Genomic DNA, 22,465 nt, shown 5'->3' on the forward strand with positions numbered 1-22,465 from the left:
CTCTGATGATTTCTAACCATTTATGTTATCATTTTTTTCCTAAGACAACAACTTCTAGCAATACTTCAGTAGGACAACCTCATAAAGAACAGTACTGCAGTGAGACTCTTCCTAATCATCTTGATCACTTATCGACTCTTCAGATGCACTCAGAGACTTTGTTCTTCTGGTATGTTTAAAAATAATTATTTATGCTATTGTGCTGTTTCTTAAAAACTTGTATGCAGTCAAAAGACAAAAGCAAAAATCTTGCACTTGAGACAGTGTAACTCCACACAACAGCAGAGGTCAAGGGTCAAGTGGTTAGGAAGCAGACCTGCAAAGGACCTGGGGTCTGGGTGGGCAACAGGCTGAATGTGGCCCAGAAGTACACCCCTAAGCTAACGAAGACTTAACCACATCCTGGGCGGCATTTGGAAGAGTACGTACAGCAGTAAGTGATTATTCACTCTTAGCCCAGGGCTCTTTACACTGTATCTGGATCACTGTTCAGTTTTGGAGCCCACAGTGCAAGAGAGGCATTAACAAAGAGGTGAGAGTCCATCAGAAAGACACGAACATGCCTAGGGTACTGGAACATATGATGTGCAAGGAGAAGCTGAGTGAGCTTGGTGTGTGCAGCTCATGAAAGAGAAGATTAAGGTGGAGCGAGAGGTGTTGTTTGTAGGAAGCTAACCACTGCCTAAAACTATTAAATGGAGAGTTATAGAGAGTTATTGACAGAGGACACAACAAAAGGAAAAGAGGGAACAGTCACAAGTTTGATGCAAAGCAAATTCCAACCAGACATGAGGTAAAAAATTCACAATGAGAAAGGTAAACAACGTAGCAATGGGTTGCCTAGGAGGTTCCCTGGAGAGATACATAAAAATTCAGCTACTGAAGGCTCTGTGCTTCAAAGCTGGCCCTGGTTTAATTGTAAGGTTAGACAAGATGGTCTCCAGCTTCCTTATATTATTCATTTATGACTACAAATAGCTATTTAAACTAAAACATCCACATGAAGGGAAGAGTACACACTATGCTTCTTTAAAGTTTTTAATTACATTGACATTTCCTGTGGTGCTTCACCAGTTAATTCATGCAACTGAACAACCTGGCTTTATACAGAAACTGCAAGCTACATTTGTCTCTATGGCACAAACTGAGTGGCAAGGAAACGTCAATCTAACTGGAAGAACAGTAACACACACTTCACAGTTCCAAGCAAAGTCAAAGTCAACCTATAAAAGGTATCATACTAAATAGGAAAGAGCATAACTACTCAACAGCACGAAAAAAAAAGAGAGTTCTGGTTGGTGTTTTGGGTTTTTTGTTTGTGGCTTGTTTTTTTTTTTAAAAGGGTATTTTCAATTTGCCTCTGCCCAAGCGCATCCTACTATTCTCTCATTTACCTGATGTGGAAACATTCTTCTCATATCCACCTGCATTTTCATCAAAGGCTCACAATGCTCTGGTTTCATTGTGGTGTTGTGTGTGTGTGGTTTGTTTGTTTCTTTGTCAGGTATACAAGCAGAAATAATTTCATTAACTTAGCTTTGCAAGTGACTGACAGCTCAGTTTCTCAAAGGAAGTTTACTAATAATTTGTTAATTACTATTACTCTTAGAGCAATCACTGCAATCCAAATAAGCCTGTACTTTGGCCAATATACAGTGTGCATAACAGCATGTAAAAATTAAAACCACGAGTTTGCAAACAGTTTTGCTGGCACTGACTCTTCTTCCTTTTCAAAACAAACATATTGTTAATACTGCTAGTCTGACACATCTTTTTTTTTTTTTTTTCTTTCTTATGAAGACTTCAAAAACCATGGGAAAACGCCATGAAAAGCAGAAAATAAATTTATACAGAAGAATATAATTACTACGTAGATTCTTAGTCTCCCAAACATCACCAGTTTGGAAGACTACTCTCAGGAACTTACAAGGAATCATTAAACCTAAAGAGAAGTAGAACTTCATCAATATGAAGTCCCAGAATGCCTCCTAAACAGAACATGATGATACAGATGGGATCAAGGAGTAATGCTATAAAAAACTTGCAGAGCAAAAGCAGCAGCACCCTTTAACAAAACTTGTTATTTATCTGTCTATAAACTGTTCCAGGTAGGTGCTTTCTCCATACAGAGTATGTGGTAAATAGCCTTCTTTGGTTACTGGGTGCATTTAGGGAAGAACTTTTGAACTGGACCTTGGCGTGCATATAAAAACAAATTCAAGAATTTTACCAAAAAGAAAGTCCCTTGAAGACTTTTACCAGTAAAAAGGACTGGTGATACAGCTGATTATGAACATTTTAAATAACTTGAGATGCCACAGAAAAAGACAGAGTACATCTAAAATTAGAGAAAGGAGTGCCCTCTGCAGACAAAGCAATAGATCTCTACAAGCTGACCACTCCAGTTCATGAAACAGTAGTGACTTTGAACTTGGTGTTTCAGATCAAGGAGGATGGGTTGAGGTACTCCTTCCCTCAGGAGCAGAAATCCCCCTCATTCTAGGTGCTGTCCCACTGTCTGATGTAATCTGCCTTTATGTTTTCTTTACTTGTGAAAGAGAGAGCAACAGGAGTGATGCAACAACAGAAATCAACAGAAAAACAAGTCAGTTTCCTGATAATGCAGTCTCTAACAAACTAAGTCTTGTCAGTCTGTCTTCTAGCATAGAAGCAATATTGTATAAGGGACAACTGAATTTGGTAAAAAGGTAACTTGGCGAGCATTTTCTGCATTGTTACAACTCCAAAAAATAACGTACAGAATAAGAGAGTGGTTTGTCAGAACACAAAGTAATTCCTACCATCTCCTGCAACCGTTTCAACCAAACTGTCCAGCAGACCAATTTGTAAGTAAATACTCTACACGATCAAAGGTTAGGAATTAAGCAAAGGATTATTTTAAGAAAAGTCTAAAAAAATTTAACCTTGCAGATGACATTTTGCACTACAAATGCTTGTAGCCACTCTTATGAACTCTACAAACTTTTATCTTAATTACATAATGAGCTTTGAAATTGATGGTTTTAACAGAGCAGCTGGAATCTAGCTTAACGACAGCTACACAGCTCAAAGGCAGCGTTACTAAGCCAGTCTCAATACACGTAAAGTATAACTTACACTCTTAAATCAAGACAACATTACTATCAATAACCTGATAAAGCTCCTAAGAGAATATCAGCTGAGGAGCGCAACGGGTCTGTTCTGAGAGACCAAAAGAGACCAGTGAGACATTCCATGAACAAAAAGATTTAAGAAGCTGACACAGACACCAGGATTCTATTGCGATTGTCACTTCTGAGAAGGCCAAGTGTCATCTGGAACATTACATTCCTTACTCTGGGAATTTTCTGAAAAGTTAATTGGAACAGAATTTTTATAAAGCCAGAGTACCTTACTGCTAAAGGTGCAAATGATTTATATAAGATTATATGAAAACTAAGAGAATTATTTGGAAAATGTTACAGATTCAGTTTTGGCAGTCTTCCATATGTGGATTTTTTCTTTTCTTTGGTAAGAAAAGATATAGGAGGAAGAGGAGAGGGAATTTGACATCAGCATCACTAACAAAATTCCGTATTATAACCATTTTGTAAAGCAAATACAGACAAAGCAATTCCAGCTCCAAACCTGTCCATCAAACCAACTGCTTAGAATAAACAAAACCCTAAATAACAAAAAGCAAACTAGTTTTCAGTGCACAGTCTGCCCAGTGCACAGTCTGCCCCTCTCTTTCCAGTACATCACCCCCCAACCCCAAGTTGGTGTCTACAGAAAATTGTTTGAAAAATTATCAAGTTTGGAATCAAAAAGTGAGCAGGGTCTCTCACGAGAATGTAAAGTAGCTTAAGTCCACCTAATTTTTTGCAAAGGTTCTTTTTTCAGTTGAAAAGCTCTGGGTTATCAGACTACAGATTTCTCTCAGGGTCTCTGCAAGCCACAGGCCTTATTACAGACACTGCAATAGTATTCTCAAAGACCTTAAGTTAGACTTGCTGATCTTTAATCATGGACTCTATCTGTCCTTGTACCACCTTCAGCTATTTTAATTTGCCACTATTCTACTCAAGAAAGCTTCATTTGTCTAGTTCAGCTATCTAGTTGATAGCTCAATATGCTTTTACTAGTACACTCCTCCCCAGTAAAGTAAGAGCAAAGCATCTGCATCTTCTACAAACAGTAAGGAAAACCACAGTTTGAAATCATTCAGAACTGCGGATTTACAGAAGCCTTCTAACTCTTTCTTTGGAGTCTGTACAATGCAATGCGTTTATTTCCAATATGGGGGGGGAAAAAGTAAGATGCAAGAATTACAAAAATATGAGCTTCTTCTGAAACATCTTTCATTAATCAGAAGTACTGTTCTATCCAGTTGTTTGGGCTGCTGTCAATAAAACTGACAGCAGAATGCCTTAGAGCAATTTATCCCAGGCACCTGAAGGTTTCAGTTGCCTAATTCTACTTGGCTTCTCTGCTACCACAGAAACTTGCACAGCTAATTTCTATTCCAGGGCTTCAGCAAAAATTGCCCAGCGACCAGGCTACAGGTTCTCTTCCTTGAGGCATTACCAAGCAATAGAAATCTAACAAACACTCCATGTTTGTTTTGTGGTGGTTTTTTTTTTTTTTTAAAGGTATGGGAGACCTCATGAAAGCTCATCATGGAGACTGAAAGATAAGGAAGGCAGATCCTAGGAAAAACTTAAGTTGATTCCTCAGCATGACAGTCTAGTACAAAGCAGTATTAGTAAAGATGTGCCTTTGAGGACTCCAAATAATGAAATCCAAAATGCTCTCTAGAGTGTGGAAGAATCTCCAGAAGGCTCAAAATCTTCACAGTTCAAACACAGGTGCACAATCTCTGAAGCTGAGACAGAGATGAATCCTGTTTTGGACAGCAGTGAAGCAGAGCTCAGAACATTATCTAGAGTCAAGATGGAAAATGCACAGAAAGTGAGAATTTCAGAGCTACAGAAAGCTGGTACAGCAGTCAGGACACAACCAAATAAGCTGAGGGAAGTCCTCAACTTTTCTACACCACTATTGATGCCTGCCAGCTGATGCCTGCAAGCAGTTGGTGCCTGTAACAATTGAGGCCTGTAACAATTCATGCTAAGAGAAGCGTTCCATTACACCTTATGCGGTCATGTTGTACCCAGTTGTGTATACCTGAAAGTCTCAAAGAGGGCATATTAAGAAATTCTTTTACCAAACAATGTTTAACTTTGTATTTAACAAGACCTGATTGATTAAAATGTACAGAGAAGATATCCTAACCTTCTGCCATCCTGGCAGAAATGCTCAAACGAGGTGTATAAGAAAGAACAGCCTGGCCAGACAACAGAGTTGGGAAACATCCAAGGAGAAGAAATTGTCCTCAAAAGACTCATGACCATAAAAGGGAAAAAGGAGTAGGAGACTAACTTCCCAAACGACCACCACAACCACCCAAGACACCCGCTCATGTGTAGCTTAGTTCTGCAATGCCAGCATTATGTAAATAAGCAGAAAGGTGGAGACTTCTTGGAAAATGTATGAATATTCATGTCTTTAAGGTATATAAAGGATGAACTTTTGTTTTAGTGTATGCACGTTAGGTGGAATGATCCCCTGCTGCAATAAAGGATGCCTGCTTTCTGAAACTCCACAAGTCTTAAGAGAGTTCAATTCCACTGCCAGCTTTTACAGTAACACTATCACTGAACAAGAGGTAACAAGAGTAAGGTCTGAAAGAAACATCCTAAACAACAAGGCATCATATCAACATCATAACAAGAAAAGTTTTCTGTATGAATTAATGGAGCAGGCTTCCACTTCTTTCTCTACCTCAAAGCATCATGACAGCAGGAAACAGTATACTAAAGTCTCAAACCCACCAACCTGCCTCAATACAGTGACCAATGCAATGCTTGACAACAACCTCATTCAACCCCAACACTAGATGGAGGTGAAACAGCAACCAAGTGTCAAGCAGTTCCCTCAAGGACTGTTTAGTTTACTCCATGCATTTTGCTTTACATAATCTACCCTAAATCACAGCCTGAACCGCTACTGTCCTCCAAGTGCAGGAGAAGTCTTGAAGACACAGCTAGGATAAAAACATTAGTTTAGAGGTACTATTTAAAGTGCCTTTTATCCAGTCCACATCACCTTCAAAGAAAATAATTCCTTACACAAAAGCATCAACTTGACTAGTTTTAGATTATTAGACTACATATACATACAGAGTATGTATAACGGGTGTATTTAGAAGATCTGGGAAAGAAGACAAAGGTGATAATTCTATCCGAGGAGCTGATTCCTCAAATGTCACTCCTGTGAAGTTTCAGTTTTTAACATCTCTTGCAGACACCATAGGTATTTTAGGATTAGTTAGTTATACGCCAGTTTTCAGAAAACACTCAACTCTTCTTGAGGGCATCAACCTACCATAAGCCTTGACAACACACAGATGATTGTCTCCAGTTGTGTGCCAAGACAACTGAAAATAACTGCTTATTGAACAAATCACACCATCCTGTTAGGACAACAAACATGCTTACACAGCAATTCTGAGCACTTTGTCAAAGACAATCTTCCCCCATGTGTAGTATTACTAAGTTCTTAAGCAATTTCTTACATCAACTCACACTTTTAGGTGATCCTCATCATCCTTAGATATGAACAGTAATACTTTGGCTATTACAAACCAGTCTTTCCAAGTCTGTGTTGAAATAAGCTGTGTGGTCTACCTTTAGACTTTTTAAAAAGTATTTTCAGACTTTTCAATGAAAATATCATTCCTATTTGCAGCAACAGTTTTATTTCCTAACCTTGACTTTAGATAATAATAATTGTTTGGATTTACCTCAGCTGCAATAACACACAGGCATTTTATAACCAATGTGCAGGCATGTATCTGTTTGCTAAAGCATGAATCACAGGCTCTGAAATAGATCTCTACTTCTGTTTCAGGGGAACAATTCCAGTCACTGCCAAAAATCAGAGAGAGTTTGATCTTCGGAATAAAATTAACAGTAACGTTACACTGCAAAAGTTTCTTGTCATATTAATAAAATGAAAAAGACAATCTTACAGTTAGGCAGTGTTGAAATGCAAGAGTCAAAATACACCCTAAAAATTTGCCTTCAATTTTTTCCAATTATCAAATCTGAAATGAAAATAAAACTAAAGTTCTTTATGCCCATAAAATTTTAAAGGGTAAGAGGTCAAAGGAGCTAAAGGCATCTTTCACAAGTATTTTCTGGCTACATACCTCTAATGCCACCTACTGGCATAACAGAACATCCAAATTTTCTTTCTGAGTATTTTTTAAATTAAGACCTTTAATTTCAATACAACATTAAATACCATTGGTTATCTTTTCCCTTGCACTCATCTGAAGCAGATAATTTCTTTCACCTGAATTTCTTCACAAGCAACAGGCGGAATTAGAAGTGTTCTATTTAATACTTAAATATCAGCACTAATCTGAATATAGCAAGGACCAGAATGTAGCAGTTTTCTTCAAAATGCAACCTTCCAAAACAACAAAATTTCTAAGTCTCTAAAATTCATTGCCAAATAACTTTTAGAAGACACAAACTCATAAGGAAGTTTTACTGGTTCAGCACCTATTAACAATTCTGTCCATCCTTCCAACCCATATGTATTTTCTAACCCTCAAAATGACTTCTGATTATAATTATCACTCAAAGTCCATGTACAGGGTGAACTTTGCAATTTCAGGTTTAAGCAATTAGCCAGGTGGATATCCAAAACAAAGCCAGGAATCAATAACAATTAGTTGGGTTTTTTAGGTTGGGTTTTTTTTTGGCTTTTTTTTTTTAAATCCCAGAATAGAAATGAACGAAAATAACAATTAAAAGATCTAAATGAGATTGTTCTTGCCTTCTAACTAACGTAGTCAAGAAGCAAACAATTACAATCAAGTCACTTTGGAATTTTACTCCACAATTAAACCACTCTCTTATTCTCTCTTAGACAAAGCAATTTAGAATAGAACTATTTCAGTTGGAGGGGACCTACAACAATCATCTAGTCCAACTGCCTGACCAATTCAGGGCTGACCCAGTGAAAGCATGTTGTTAAGGGCATTGTCCAGATGCATCTTAAACACTGACAGGCTTGGGGCATCGATCACCTCTCTAGGAAGCCTGTTCCAGCGTTTGACCACCCCCTCCGTAAAGAAATGTTTCCTCATGCCCAGTCTGAGCCTCCCCTGGAGCTTTGAACCATTCCCATGTGTCCAGTCCCTGGATCCCAGGGAGAAGAGCTCAGCACCTCCCTCTCCACCTCCCCTCCTCAGGGAGCTGCAGAGCACAATGAGGTCGCCCCTCAGCCTTCTCTCTCCAAACTAGACAAACCCAGAGTCCTCAGTCGTTCTTCCAGACCCTTGTCCTCCAGCCCCTTCACCAGCTTTGTTGCCCTCCTCTGGACACATTCCAGGACCTTCACATCCTTCTTAAATTGTGGGCCCAGAACTACACCCAGTATTCCAGGTGAGGCTGCACCAGCACTGAATACAGCAGGACAATCACCTCTTTTGACTGGCTGGTTATGCTGTGTTTTGATGCATCCCAGGATGTGGTTTGCCCTCTTGGCTGCCAGGGCACACTGCTGACTCACATTGAGCCTGCTGCTGACCAGCACCCCCAGATTGCTTTTTATTATTGCCAGAAAAGGGCTAGAGCTATAAACCACAATTTGGGTGCCCTTACAGTTTTCTCCACTTGACCTTGGAAAATTTTACAAACATTGCTTCTGATTACAATTTGACACTTTACTGGAATTAATCTATGCGCAACTTCTACAAAACCCAATCCTGAATATAGGGTAACAAGCAAAGGAAAGAGCCCTCTGTAATGATGTTCTCAGAAATTGAGGCTTTAGGGAAAAAAAATTGCAACTGGCTATTTTGGAATGAGCCAAGGAAACTTGCAACTGCTTCCAATGGGATTTAGCATTCCTCCTCAATGTCACAATTGAAGCTGACGGTAAATAAAACAGCACAGGACAAACAGCAGATATAAAACCAAGTGGCTTTATTAGAGTTCATCAGTGAGAAGACCTCTGGGTATACAGCTATCTTTTGCTGCATATGTTAACTCACTAGTGGTCACTAGCACAGCTACATTTTAAAAGCACCTGGCATTGCTCAGGATTTCCTGAAACAAAAACCTCCCTTCTCAGACACTCTCTGCATGTTACATTGCTGCTTCTCTCCTGAACAGGGTTATTGCAAAAAACCACCTTCCTGGCTACCAAGTACACCAAACCTTTTTAGTCGTACCAAACCGCACCACTCTAGACCAAATCTGGAGATTTGTGCCACTTAAACCCTACCAGACTACAAACTCCACAGCCCTTGCACTTAACAGGAAAGCTGAACGAAGATACAAATGTCATACCTCATGTCATTCCAGAAGTTAGAGCCTTTCGACAGCACCACCCTGAAGCCAAACATACTGAAAACCCTCATTACCTAAGTTTCCTCATCCAAGGACTGGCAAATACTCAAAATAGTAAACAAATTTATCCCAAATATATGCATTTACATCATGAAGAAAAAATGATTAGATGGTACATTTTCTGAAACCTTTGTGAGATCTGGGAATCAACACAGCCTTAGATCAAACAGGGGTTGATATAGCTGGTGTATTGCTCCACCTATACTTTCCCAAGATTTAAGAGTTAAAGAGTCAAGTTAAGAGTCAAGAGTTAGCCTTCTAGACTAAATTCTCAGTGATGAAGGAACAGAAGTAGGCTGAGAGAAAAATCTTTCTCCAGTGAGCAGAGCTAATGGTGTCATCTTAATACAAGGGAAAACTAGCACCTTGCTTGAGCAGCTCCATTGAACGCTGTTTTTTTCAGGGCTAAATGGGGTGTTACACTCCAGTAATGGAAATACAGAGGGATATCAGAAGACAGGTGAGTTTACACGCAACCTCTTCTGGAGGTTGCACAAGGACTGAAGGAAGCACAAGCTTCCAGGTCATTTCTACCACATACTGATTGATAACTCTTACTCCACACTAAAGATGTTTTTGAAGAAAGACATTTTTAGAGCATTTTCTGAAATGGTATTTTATGCCTATCACCAATTTACTCAAAATTATACGCATTATACACTAAGCAATTTTTTTTTTTTTTTACTATTTTCTCCTCTTAAAAAGTCAGCCTCTGCTTTAAAACAAAAATCCTCATCTAGAGTTCATGATTGAGACCAGTCTCTCCAAAATTAGACTGAAGCATATCCCCACTAGCTTAAGTAAAAAGGCTGTCTAGGTTGGTAACCTGTTTCTGACAGCATACAGAGATAATTCCCTAACATACCCTCTTTCTCCCAGATTCTACAGCTTCAGAACTTTTTGAGCAAGAGTTTGCTCAGCACAACTGTTCAGCATAACTGCTGAGCAAGATGAGTGATGTCCCCTTTTCATCATTCAAAGAAATAACAGCTACCTACCTAACAAAACTCAGTCTAAAAATAACCCGTTCGCAGTTCCCAGATTTCTGCCAGTGCAGATTAAAAATTTACAGAAGTTCATGCACAGGCTATTCTGAAAGTATTGCAGCAAAGCTGTTCACGCTCTAAGAATTGTGGCATAACCACCTGTTTTGGCCAGAAAAGTCAACCTTTGCTTATCTTTCATAGTTGATTCATACATCTACCACTTAGTCTTGTATTCACCTTACAGAACTCTGATGAAGTGTTACAGAACCATTTTAAGAAAAACACTCTGCTCTCTTTCTCCCAAACCATGTTTTTGCAAGCATGTCCTTATAACCTGGCAGACAAGTCATTTTTTGTCCTCTACCACCCCCCTAAAAACCATTATTCCTCTGAGAGCTGAGCTCCTCTCCCTTTCACATCTGTGGAAACTGAAGCATTCTTAATTTGCGAAGTCTCTCAAAGTTGGACTTTCCTGAAAAGATGCTGGAATGCACCCTCTGATATTATTAATCCAATGACCTTGAGTGCTGTGAGAGCATAAGGAAAACGAACTTCAAAAAGTAGCCAGGCTCCTGCATTCTCCCTCAAGAGCCTGCCCATTTACTGCTGTTGAGGGCAACAGATTAGGCTACGCAAGCCACTCATCTGACACAGTAAGGAGATTTGATCCTGTATCAATAATGCAATGTATTCTCAAACTCTCCTTGTGATTGACTTGCAATTTCCAGAAAAGACTCCTTCCTCTTGAGAAATACAAATCCAAAAAAAAAAAAAAGGAAAGGAAAAAACCCCACTTTTAATGATGACCATCAGAGAAGAATAGAAAGATTCTTTCCTGACCTCCTTCAATTCATCCTAAGAACAACACCAGGTACACTTCTGCTACCCTGTGGAAAGCTTACTCTGTTTTTTTCCACCTATTGCTGCGGACTGAATCCTTTTTATTGTGAAATTTTGCACAAACTTAGCAAGACAGCAGAGGACTGGACTTTTTGATATAATGGCATGTAATGTAGACAGCTACTTTTAGAAAGCACATAGTACTTTTGTGTAGTTACATTTAAAATTCTAACATTTAAAGACTACACAAAAATCCCTAAAATGATAAAAAAGTGACAACGGAAAATGAGTACTACTTTAGTGAATAAATTCTGATACACATCTGCATACTTTAGTGACAAAATATTTGCTATTTTAAGCGCTGATCAACAGAGCCTGCATACAAAACACAGACAAGTTAGAGGCAAGAAACATAAAACGATCAAGCCAAGAGAAACAGTTGTGTCTTCTCAATATTAAGAATCAGTTGCTGTGTGTTAAATTTACAAAGCTTCCCTAAAAGCAATGAGGTGCAGAAATTAACTGAGGATAGCTTAGTTTGCTTGTATTATTCATGGTGATATACACTGAGAATAGAGCTTGACTCTCAATCTGGAGGAGCTGCAAGCCTATAATAAACTAATAAACTATTTGATCACTTGAATTTATTTCAGAAATTCTACAAGCAATGAAATTACATCTATTTTGCCCAGTTCTACTTTAACAGCTACGTAATAATGGAAGATTCACATTTCCAATTCTTGCTGTCTAGGCTGCCCTGTCTGTTTTGATTAGGTCTCCACTGAGTGTTACAGGGTCTAGAGGCCTAGATGGGTGTAAAATCTCCCTGTAAATATCAGTCCTGACAAAAATATCAGTTTTACTGCCCACAGGGGAGTATGAGGGAATCAGTAATGCAGGGAAAAATGATACAGCTGTTAAGAAACAGGTATCTACCTGCAAACTTTTTTTGTTCAGGGTCGTGTGACTTTGTTTACAAATATACACATGGAACAGTTAATAATTATCAATTATTCAACCCTTAGTGCCTTCTCCATCAAAAGTGGATCATGACAAATTAGTTGGACAGCCCCCTTTTGTAAAGCAATGTATATTTTAGACAAGAGAATGTCAAATAGAGAGCCTAGTGAGATTCCAATAAGATACTTAATGTACCTAGAAAAACTGTTAGTTGGTGGTGACAGAAATTAGAAGTTCTGCAGGTTGTGAAAACAAATGCTTTAACAGGTTTCCTGAAATCGTATATATAAAAGGCTAGAGCAGTAATACAGTTCACTTGGACTGGACTACAGGTTAATCTGAGAGTACCAGCATAATCCAGCATGAAGTCAATAGATTTGTCAACAGTGAGGTTTATGAGAGCATCAGACAAGAAGTAGGTGACTCTGTCCTAATAAATTTCACCCTACTTAGTACAGCCTATCAAAGCACACCATCTGTCACACACAAGAATAAACCAGACTATCATAATTTGGAAGCAACAACAAAAGGAAAATGGCCATTTCACCAAAATCTATTGTGAGATGCCTGTGAACCAAACATAGAAAAATTATTGATACCTCTGTACAAATATGACTGATGCTTCACTTGGAATCATATATACTATTTTGGTCACTTGCATTCAAGAAAGTTCATGAAAGCAATTGAACAGGCTCAAAGAAAGGCAATAAGGAAAATACAGAGGACAAAGAGCTCATCTGATGAGGAATCTAGGAAACAGTGGCTAGCTGGCCAGTCAAACTAGAGACTGTTAAGATTGTTATTTATCGAGTAGGTAAACATACTGGAGAAAACTATTAAGCTGAAAAATAACACTGTCACCAGCAAAATGCATAAACTGGCAAGAATATCCTTAACTGGAAATCAGAGTTCTAGTCTCACTATGGAAACAGCCTTCCCATAAGAATACAGGGGACAAAAATCTAATCTTCACATATAGCATTATCAGGTTACAGTACAGGTTATGACATAGCTGCCCAGAACTGCAGGCAGCTGGAACTCAGTGGTGCTTCTGTTTTTTCCCCCAACTATGCTAATTGTAAAGTGCAGCTTGTAGCTGCCAAAATGTTTTAATACTCTTAGTTTTTGACCTTACATATCAAATTCAAGTTTATAGCCTGTGTTTTATTAAATTGCTTGATTACGTTACATTATCATACATGCACAGCCATTATCTGCAAGTCCAAAACAGTTCTGTTCAAAGTATTTTTTCAGATAGGCTTGCACTAGTGTGGATGCACGATCATAAAAACTGTCATAACCCATTTTAAACTTCTACACTCCTGCATTTTTCCCATTTGCTAAACTATAGTGCCCCAAAAGATGTTTTAGACCATCTTGGCCTTTATACTTAAACACAATCTGCACTAACGAGAAGATCACATATGGGATGACAAACCACCACTGAACTTCACATGCAGTTTAAAGACAATTATAAAGCACAGAAAATCTACAGTTTGCTTGCTGATTATATAACTTAAGAAAAGCTTTACAAAAACTATGCTAAAAAATCAATTTAAAGCCAGCATAACAACTAAAAATCAAAAAATGGAGAGTCTTACTAAAAATTGTGTTCTTACCTTTTCCAGGACTTAGGTTTTGGTCTATAAACACCTTAAGCTCTCCATTGGCTTCAATTAGTCCAGCCTGTTAAAGAAAGTAACTTTTATTAAATTTACAAACACAGTTTTTTATTGTTAAAGATGGAAGATATCATACCAGAAGTCTTTGCTGCTATTACTCATATTTTGTCACAAACCTGCCATGATGTAATGGCACTGTTTGTGGCATAGTATTTGCCAAATTTTAAAATATTGATTTTATAAATACTATATTCTTTAAAAGCAAGCAGAAAATCAGTTTACACCGACTTTGCTATTTTGTGTCCTACGGTCTTATAATGTACATGCACTGTTTTAACAGAGAGCTGAATACCCTTCTAATTGGAACTGCTCGCTACAACTACACCTTTCTCTACGTAGACACTATTTACCTATCACAGAAGTAAACATTATAGCAACAACAGTAGAGGTGGTAGAGAGCACATTAAGCTATTTTAATCAGAAAAAAAAGGCATTAGGAAGAAACACCTTGAGCTCTTCAATTATTATTTTTTTAAAGATCAGAACATAAAGGTCTTAAGTGAAAGTTATAGAACATACGAGTTTATAAAGTAATCACTATCCTGTGAGAAAGCTCACAGCAGAAGGTATTTTTAAAAATACTATTAATTTTTGGATACAAAACACTTGATGCAGGAATCCTTTGGTATCTCTGGAAAAAATAACGAACACAGGACACACAGGCTGTTTCCATTTAGAAAGAACAGCAGGAAAGTCAACACTTGTACTTAACCATAATTTGGCATGCGGTGTTACAGAGACTGAAAAGTTCCTAGCGACATTTTGTGCAGAGCTGGTATTCGCAGGCTGATCTTCAAGTGGTTTGCTGTCAGCCAGCAGCAAAGCTTTTCCCTTAAAAGTGTACCTCAAGAGCCTTACTTATGATTTGCCAGAAGTTCAGCAAACTAAGAGAGCCACTAGAGGATGCTGTGGTGCTGCTGTTACCCAGGTGTATGACAGAAATGATTTCTTAAGACAGACAGGGAACTTTACAAAACGGGAGACTTTCTCTCCTCGGTGAAGGGCGGGGGGGGGGACGACGACGACAGAAGACAACCGAGCATTGGGAACGGGCTGGGAAGTAAGCAGAAGAGAAATTTTGCTAAGGGAAGCATAAAGAGCAGTGGCCTGTAATGGGATGGCAGCGATGAGGACCTGGTGGTACGAAGAAAATGTAAGTGAGGAGAGTCGAACTGATGGGTAGAATGAAGAGCCTGTGGCAGTTCTGTCCTCCATTCTCCTAATTTCCTCCCCCCCCCAAAGTAACAAAATAGCATTGTTTTAAGGAGACTTCAACGATTTACCAGTACACAAACACTGCCTGTTCTCCACCTTGCCCACAGCAGGGATTCAAAGGTTTACTTGAACAAATGACAGTTCTACTGCCCTATTCCCAGGCAACCAGAGCTTTTCATAAGCCTGACTTGACTCTTCATCACACTTAACTACATAATTCAGAAGTGCAACAGACTATATCAGACACTTTCAAAGAAAGAAGGAATATGCATCAATGTGAAATCAGTATCACGTACAAAGATGTTGTTATTAGATCTACAAAGACATTACTAGAGCTACACTCTATGGCAATATGACATTCCGGAACACTGGAACCCAATGTGCTATAGGAAGATGAATTTTTGGGTAAGTGTTACATTATACTCCCATTCTACCTCAATTTCACAAGAGTGTTAAACCACACAGGAAGTGCAGTCTCACTGTGATAATTTCTTTAAACACAGTACTTCAGTTTCTATTCAACAGCAGAAAAAAAAGGTTTGTATTCAAGGATTCCTGCAAATTCTCTTTTCCATGAGAATCAAAAAGATATCAATGAGACTGGAAAGACTTTTAATATATTGAGTTTCTGATCAGTGGACCACCAAAAAAATGGCTGTTTTAATCTGTAATGTCTTTCATTTTAGAAGCACATGAATTTAATAGTTTTGAATTATCAAATCCATTCATCAGTTTAATATGCAAAAGCAAACTTGCATCAAGTTCACATGCCAGTTACAGTGATAATTCCAAACCAAATATTTAAGCCATGATATTCAGCAAATTCAAGTATTAAATGCAAATCATTATTTCGGTAATTAGCAAATTAGGCAATTCAGTAATCAATTATTTATTGGTCCCTTCCTATTTTTATCTTTTTAAAACTAGAATGGTCTCAAATATAAGCGCATTTCTATTAATTCATTTTATCCTTAACTATTCAACCAATCATCACACCATAGCATCAAATAATATCATAAGCTTCAAGGTTTTTTTCTACATAATTATAATTTTAATACACAGTGAAAAATATTATCCAAAACACTATGCAACTCCAAAAAAACAATTTAACCTTGCATTACAAAGGATCAGGTTAGTGCTACATGCCCTGGACCATGCTTTTGTGTGACTGAAATTATGCAAGTCACTGACAAACTGGAGAACATCTGGGAAAAACACTGCATTTAATCAATAGGAGAACACAATTTGGGAAAATCAGAGAATAGCAATCCCTGAACAACAAGGAGAATCCCCTCAGCAAACACAACAGTGATGAAGAGTACAGCATTTACAGTTCTACCACCTTTCCACACCAGTGTCTTACTAAAGGGTCAGCTCCAGCAGTTGGAATAGCTGGTAAATATTCAACTCACTTGTAAGAGTACACCCAGGAAAGACTCCAAGAAAACTATCTGGAAAGAATACTACCAAATCCCACAGCAAATAGCACCCCCAGTTGCTATTATTCATAATGAAAACTGATTTCTAGTGAAAATTCTGCTACTCCACATTTACACATCTGGATACACTATTTAATTCTAAAGTTAGCAAAATTTATCACTAGTTTTGAGTCAAAGAGAAAACTGAAAAGTGAAACTTCCATCCCATATGAAATTCTAGTGTCTTTGTTCTAAAATGGAAATAATAGGCAAAAAAAATCAGTGTGCATTTTGAAGAAATTCCCCCTATTTTTCAAGCCAGGTTATTTTGGAGGACACACTGGGATTACTCCTCCATAACCTATCTAGCATAGCAAAGTGCCCAAAAGAAATAAAGAAAACAGAGGAAAATGTGACCATAGCTCCTATTAGGTATATCAGAGTCACAGATTCACAACAAACAAAGAACCAAAACCAAACCAAACCAAAACCAACAAAAAACCCCACACCAGCAAGAAGTATTTGATTTTCCCCAATGGAAAAGTAACCTCCTGCCAAGGAGGGTCTAGATATCAAGGAAATTCTATTTTCTGATAGGAAAATACACATAGTTTTCAGGCCTTACCAAGACACTTGTAACAAGTATTTTGATTTTTTTTTTCACCTGATAACATGGTTTTTTTCTGATATTCCACATTTCCTGATGTTTTCATGATTCTCAATTTCAAGATGTGTTACTTCCTTTGACGATAACACCAGGGCTGCTTGAAATAATATCATGCTCTTAATATTTGATTCTGAAAGCTTATTATGTGTGTGCAATTCCACAACTTAGCATTGCTTTATTCTTCAAAGAGGCATGCTGGCTACATATACTTCTCTATGGCTACACAGAGAAACTCCTAGTATCCTAGACGGGCAACAGATACACCCTCTCTCCTTTTCACATTACAGCAAAATCAACAATGATTTTAGAAAATAACTTTTGACACACAACATAGCATCTGAACTGTAATAGCTTAAGATCTCCTTTCCATAGATCAGAGGAAGAAGGTTAAAGACCACTGGATAAATTAGCAAATCTGGTAATTTTAACTGCAGATGCTGGAGTGGAGACCCTAACCATCACCTAGGCTGTCTCATCACACCCATTCAGAACTCCGGAGGAAAAGAAACCAACTGACAGGCTAAACATATCAAAAATTCACTGAAGTTAGCTTTGGCCTGCTATGAGATCATCAGCAGTCATAAGGACTGAGAAGTCTATTTTTGTTTTGTTTACAAGTAAAAGCTGAAAAGCACTACAAGTGCCTTCAGTTTGAAAGTCAGTAAAATGGGAAACATCTTTTTGTTGGGAATAAAGTTAATCTGAAACAAAATTTGCTAAAAATGCAGAGAATTTCACGTATTAAAAAAAATCCCTTAGTGCAGGCTATCACAGAATAATTTCATATCTTACTAACAAGCTAATATTTGCGGTCTCTGAAGTTGTGCAACTAGAAACTCAACACCCTTACAACAAAAGTATCATTTCTTCCACAGCTTTCCAGACTTGCAACTCAATTTCTTAATAAAAATTGGCATAAAATTATTCACTAAACCTTTAAATAAACAGAAAAGATTCAAGCTGAATTTGGACTGAAGGACAGGGAACCTATAAAAGCATGACCAAGAAGTTTGACTAAAACGAGACTGAACAAGTACATGTGCTATGTCTATCAGGTTTAACCGGAGAGGAAGGTCCTCCCTCACTACTCTGAGATAAGTAAATATGGGGAACAGAAGGGTGCTTTTGTGCCACAGAATACCTCTTCTATCTTGCTTCTAGGTAACGAGCCCACTTCAAGTATACTCCCTGAAAAAGAACTGAGAGAAGAGCAAAAAGGGTAGAGATAAACGGAACCAGAGGTATTTGCCAAAAGGTTATTTCTCAGAACAGAAATTTTCAGTTGTGAAGTGTAACAGCAGATTAAACCCACTAGTTTGAGGCGCAGAACTGGGTCTGATGACAAAACAGGAGATGTGGGTGCCAAATATACAACAATGGTTAAAGAACAGGAGTCAGCATGGGACAGACAGAAAAACAATCTTGAGACTGGCTGGGAAAGAGACAGAGTGAGCTAGAAAATCAGATGAAGATGGCAGATGAAGAGTTGAGGTAGAGGAACTGGGAGTCACTGAAGAAGTACAGGTACAGAACTGACGAGAACCTAAAACAGAGCTTTAATAGAACAAGGAGATCAGATCCTGAGAAGGGAAGAACATGGGAACTGGAAAGACAAATACAATCTATTCTAAACTACGACTGAATGGGTAAATAAACCAGGACTCAGACTGAGAAGTTCAAAACAAATCAGGAAAGAAGTAGAAAAGACAGAACCATAAAACAGAGAAATTGGGAAGGAAAATTATTCCTGTTAGAGTACATTTCCTCCCCAAGCTTGTCGAAGGCATCAGGAGAATGCCTCTGCTGTCTACAGGCATTTGCAAAGCCTTCTAGCAAACAACCACACATCTTGTGCAAACTGCACCTAACTTGATCCACACAGAATGACAATTCCTAGCCATTTTACCGCTTAAGAGTAGGCAATAAATGTACAGGCCCTATGCCATGCAATTTTACTATGTGTCACTTCACCAACGGTGTAGGGGGTTTTTTGTTTGCCTTATATTTTAGTATCAGGAAGCAACAAACACACACAAACACAACGGAAAATTAACACAGCTACAAAGTGGAAAAAAGCTTATAATCAGAAGTAACACCACTTAATTCTTCTTTCACCCCCATCCATATGCAAATGTAATTTGTAATAAGATGATAACACACTATTTTTCCCATTGGATTCTCAATGCATTCAGGAACCAGAGCAAACATGCTCTGAGAATGAATCATCACGTAACTGCAGAAGACTATTTTTATGGGACATCCAATTCATTTTTCACAAAAGTTAAAAGGCAATTAAGATATGAAGTAGAGGATCGCAGAAAAGGAAAGAAAGTTCTTAAATTTAAAACATTTGAATTTCATTTTGCAAATGAAGTCAGTGAGAACTATACCATATATAAAGTAACATAAAAGAACTTCTGAAGTCAGGCTATAGGAGTCTGACCCTGCAAAATTCTCAGACGTGTTATTTTACTCTGTCTCAGTGGCCTTCTGAAACAGAGATCATACCACATCCTCAGTTCATGATGCATCTTCAAGACTAATGTGTTTGTCAATCACACCTGAGGTCTCCTTACTACAGAATGTGTCAAGACCATTAGCTTTCTTGGCTGTTCTTTCTGAACAGATCTGAACACATCTGGAATTCAGCAAAAATTAAACGAAGAATTCATTTGCAGATGAATCAAAGAATGGTTCAGTCTAAGCAGCCACACAGATCAAAAATACCACAGGAGTTAAAATCATTATACTTTGTTGTTTCTTAAAGTAATTCAATTGCCCAATTGATACAATCCTTGCAAAATTTACAGCTGGCACCCCCAAAACAAACTGCAAGTCTCTAAGAATGAACCAAAACTGAACACAAGATTCCTAGGGTGAATATGACCAAAGCACTGGTTTGTCACTTTTACCACATAAACTAATCAGAAAATAAAGTCATCATCTGTGTCCTCCTGGACTAAATACTCATATGCAAAGAGGTACCAGCAGCAGTCACTTCCACAACTAGCTCCTGGTGATGTTCTAGATTTGACCTTAATAGACTTTTGTTTTTCCAGCCAAATCACATTTTACAGCAGTTTGCTCAACAGCATCTGAACCACAGCCGAAATCAACAAGTAATGTTAAACAGGACTCATTCCGAAACCACTTGCTTCACCGACCTCCTTATCAGTGTATTATAAGTCTACAGGAGCCCACAATGTAATTTTCAGGCAAGTCTGTGTAACCATTAATGCAATACTGGGACACTTAGCAAATGCAATGTAACACACCACAAGACAAGTAGCCAGCAGTGTTTCTGGGGACATGGACCACTGTCAACCTTTAAAATCACGTTGTCTGCTGTGTGTCTGAGAACCACTTCAACACAGAGAATTGGCAAAAATTGGCCCATTTTTCCTCCCACTTCTAATTAGCCACAATAAATCTCCATTAAATGATATCCAGGCAAGCAAATACAAACACTAAAATAAGTGATCCCTAGTGTAACTTAAGTTTTAAAAGCTGCATTTTTGTTTAGCGTGTTGTCAGCAGAGTATTTACTCAGTAATACTACAAATAGGTATCTATATAGAGCCACTACTATTAACTGACACAATTAATAAGTTAAACACTTGAAGGTTACAAGAAAATGCTTTATTTACACAAATAAATTGGCAAGGTGAGGGGCAACTTCTGAGTTGCTATCTTCTGACTCAAAAATACAAACCATAATGGGGGGAAGAAAAGGGAAACTCGTGTATTTGGAATGTAAAAAGGAGAGCTTCAAGATCACTTTCCTTCTGCCTTCTTCTAAAACCCATATTTTAAAAAAATTTAACAATATTCATAATCCCAGACTGAGATGCCTTTTTAGAAGACCTAATTTCGTAACATTTCATCTTCAGTTTGCAAACTTCTGAACACCTTAGAACTCACTAAAGGCAAATCGAAACAGATCAAGCTACCGCAAAGTCACTGAACTAAAATCATATCAAAAAGGTGCATGAACCACTTGAGATCCACTAAAGACTTAACTTCTCTGGTCTGCCTCACTGTAACTCCCAGTACATAACCAAAAATAAACATAAAAGGAGAAACACATGCTGATATTTTAAGAAAAGTCTGAAAAATGTTTTGAAGACTTCAATACTTTCTAGGCACTGGAAGAGCATCATGTAAAAAAGATCCAAAATACATCTTTTTCCTACTTCCCTTAGGCTCTTTTTTTAATCCATCCCAAATGTAACTTTTTTCAGACCACAAAGACTTGCTCAAGATTCATGTAGAAGCACCACATGAAAGCCATTAAAAAGTACAACTTCTGTGGTGTTCTGGCAAAATTAATATATAGCAGCACAGATCTACTTCTTTCCCCAAATTTTGCAGACCTATTGACCTATTCAGTAAAGTTGTGGTAAGAAATTAGTTTGCTGTGGGTTTTTTAAAAATTCTTTGAGCAAAATATTTATTAATACTGTGAAATAAATTCATTGGATTAAATTAGATACCCAAATGTATTCCAAATACACAAATAAACCATCAGTGCTAATCCCTACAGCTCTAAATCTCTTAAACAGTCATGTTAGATCAGGTGCTGAACTTTGTGCAGGCAGAACTTCTTACGCGGTGTCCTCAGATTTACATATGTGCACAGGGCTTCCTTGGCAAAGTTTGATATGTGGGCCATAGCTACTACTCAGTGAGATTAATAAAAGCACCATGAAATACTAAAGAGATACAGTAAGTTTTATGCAAACCAGAGATCAAGAAAAAAATACCTCATAAAGTAACTGAAGCAAAAGATGACATTAGAATAAAACATAAATAAAAAAAAAAAAAACCACCCTAATTTTAGAATGAGTGGTTCCAAAGCCAACACCACTGTTGGCAACCTATGAAACAGTAAAAGGCATGAGCTTTCCAGACAAAGAGCTCTCAAGAAAGGTATTTTAGTCTGTGAGAAATTCTGAAGGCTAACAGTGGTGTGTCAGTTTAAAAAGTTTGTGAAATACCAGATTAGTTTTCAACTGTATGTTCTTCATGAACAATTATATTTCTTTTAATGGCTAGAAACAGCTCATGCGATAATGGTGACCAACCGAAACAATCATAAGCAACTGCTACTATACAGAGTATTTCATTTACGTAACTCATCCGTTTTGATATGTTAATTTTCGAGATCAGAAGGAATCTTACTCGCTCCTTTTGTCTAGCCCATCTCCTCAGTACTCGCTGTAACACCATG

General features: G+C 37.9%; 1 protein-coding gene across 4 annotated transcripts in view; it reads right to left on the reverse strand.

Annotated features, from left to right (window-relative positions):
- The window catches only part of TFDP1 (transcription factor Dp-1), a 48,946-nt gene that overhangs the window by 20,696 nt on the left and 5,785 nt on the right, over positions 1-22,465 (reverse strand). For all 4 annotated transcript variants that reach the window (XM_074859187.1, XM_074859190.1, XM_074859186.1 and 1 more), the window contains exon 3: positions 13,873-13,939. In XM_074859187.1, the coding sequence (XP_074715288.1) occupies positions 13,873-13,939 (67 nt within the window). The remainder of the gene's footprint in view (positions 1-13,872; positions 13,940-22,465) is intronic.

Source organism: Strix uralensis, chromosome 2, assembly GCF_047716275.1.
Source record: "Strix uralensis isolate ZFMK-TIS-50842 chromosome 2, bStrUra1, whole genome shotgun sequence".
Classification (NCBI taxonomy): Eukaryota; Metazoa; Chordata; class Aves; order Strigiformes; family Strigidae; genus Strix; species Strix uralensis.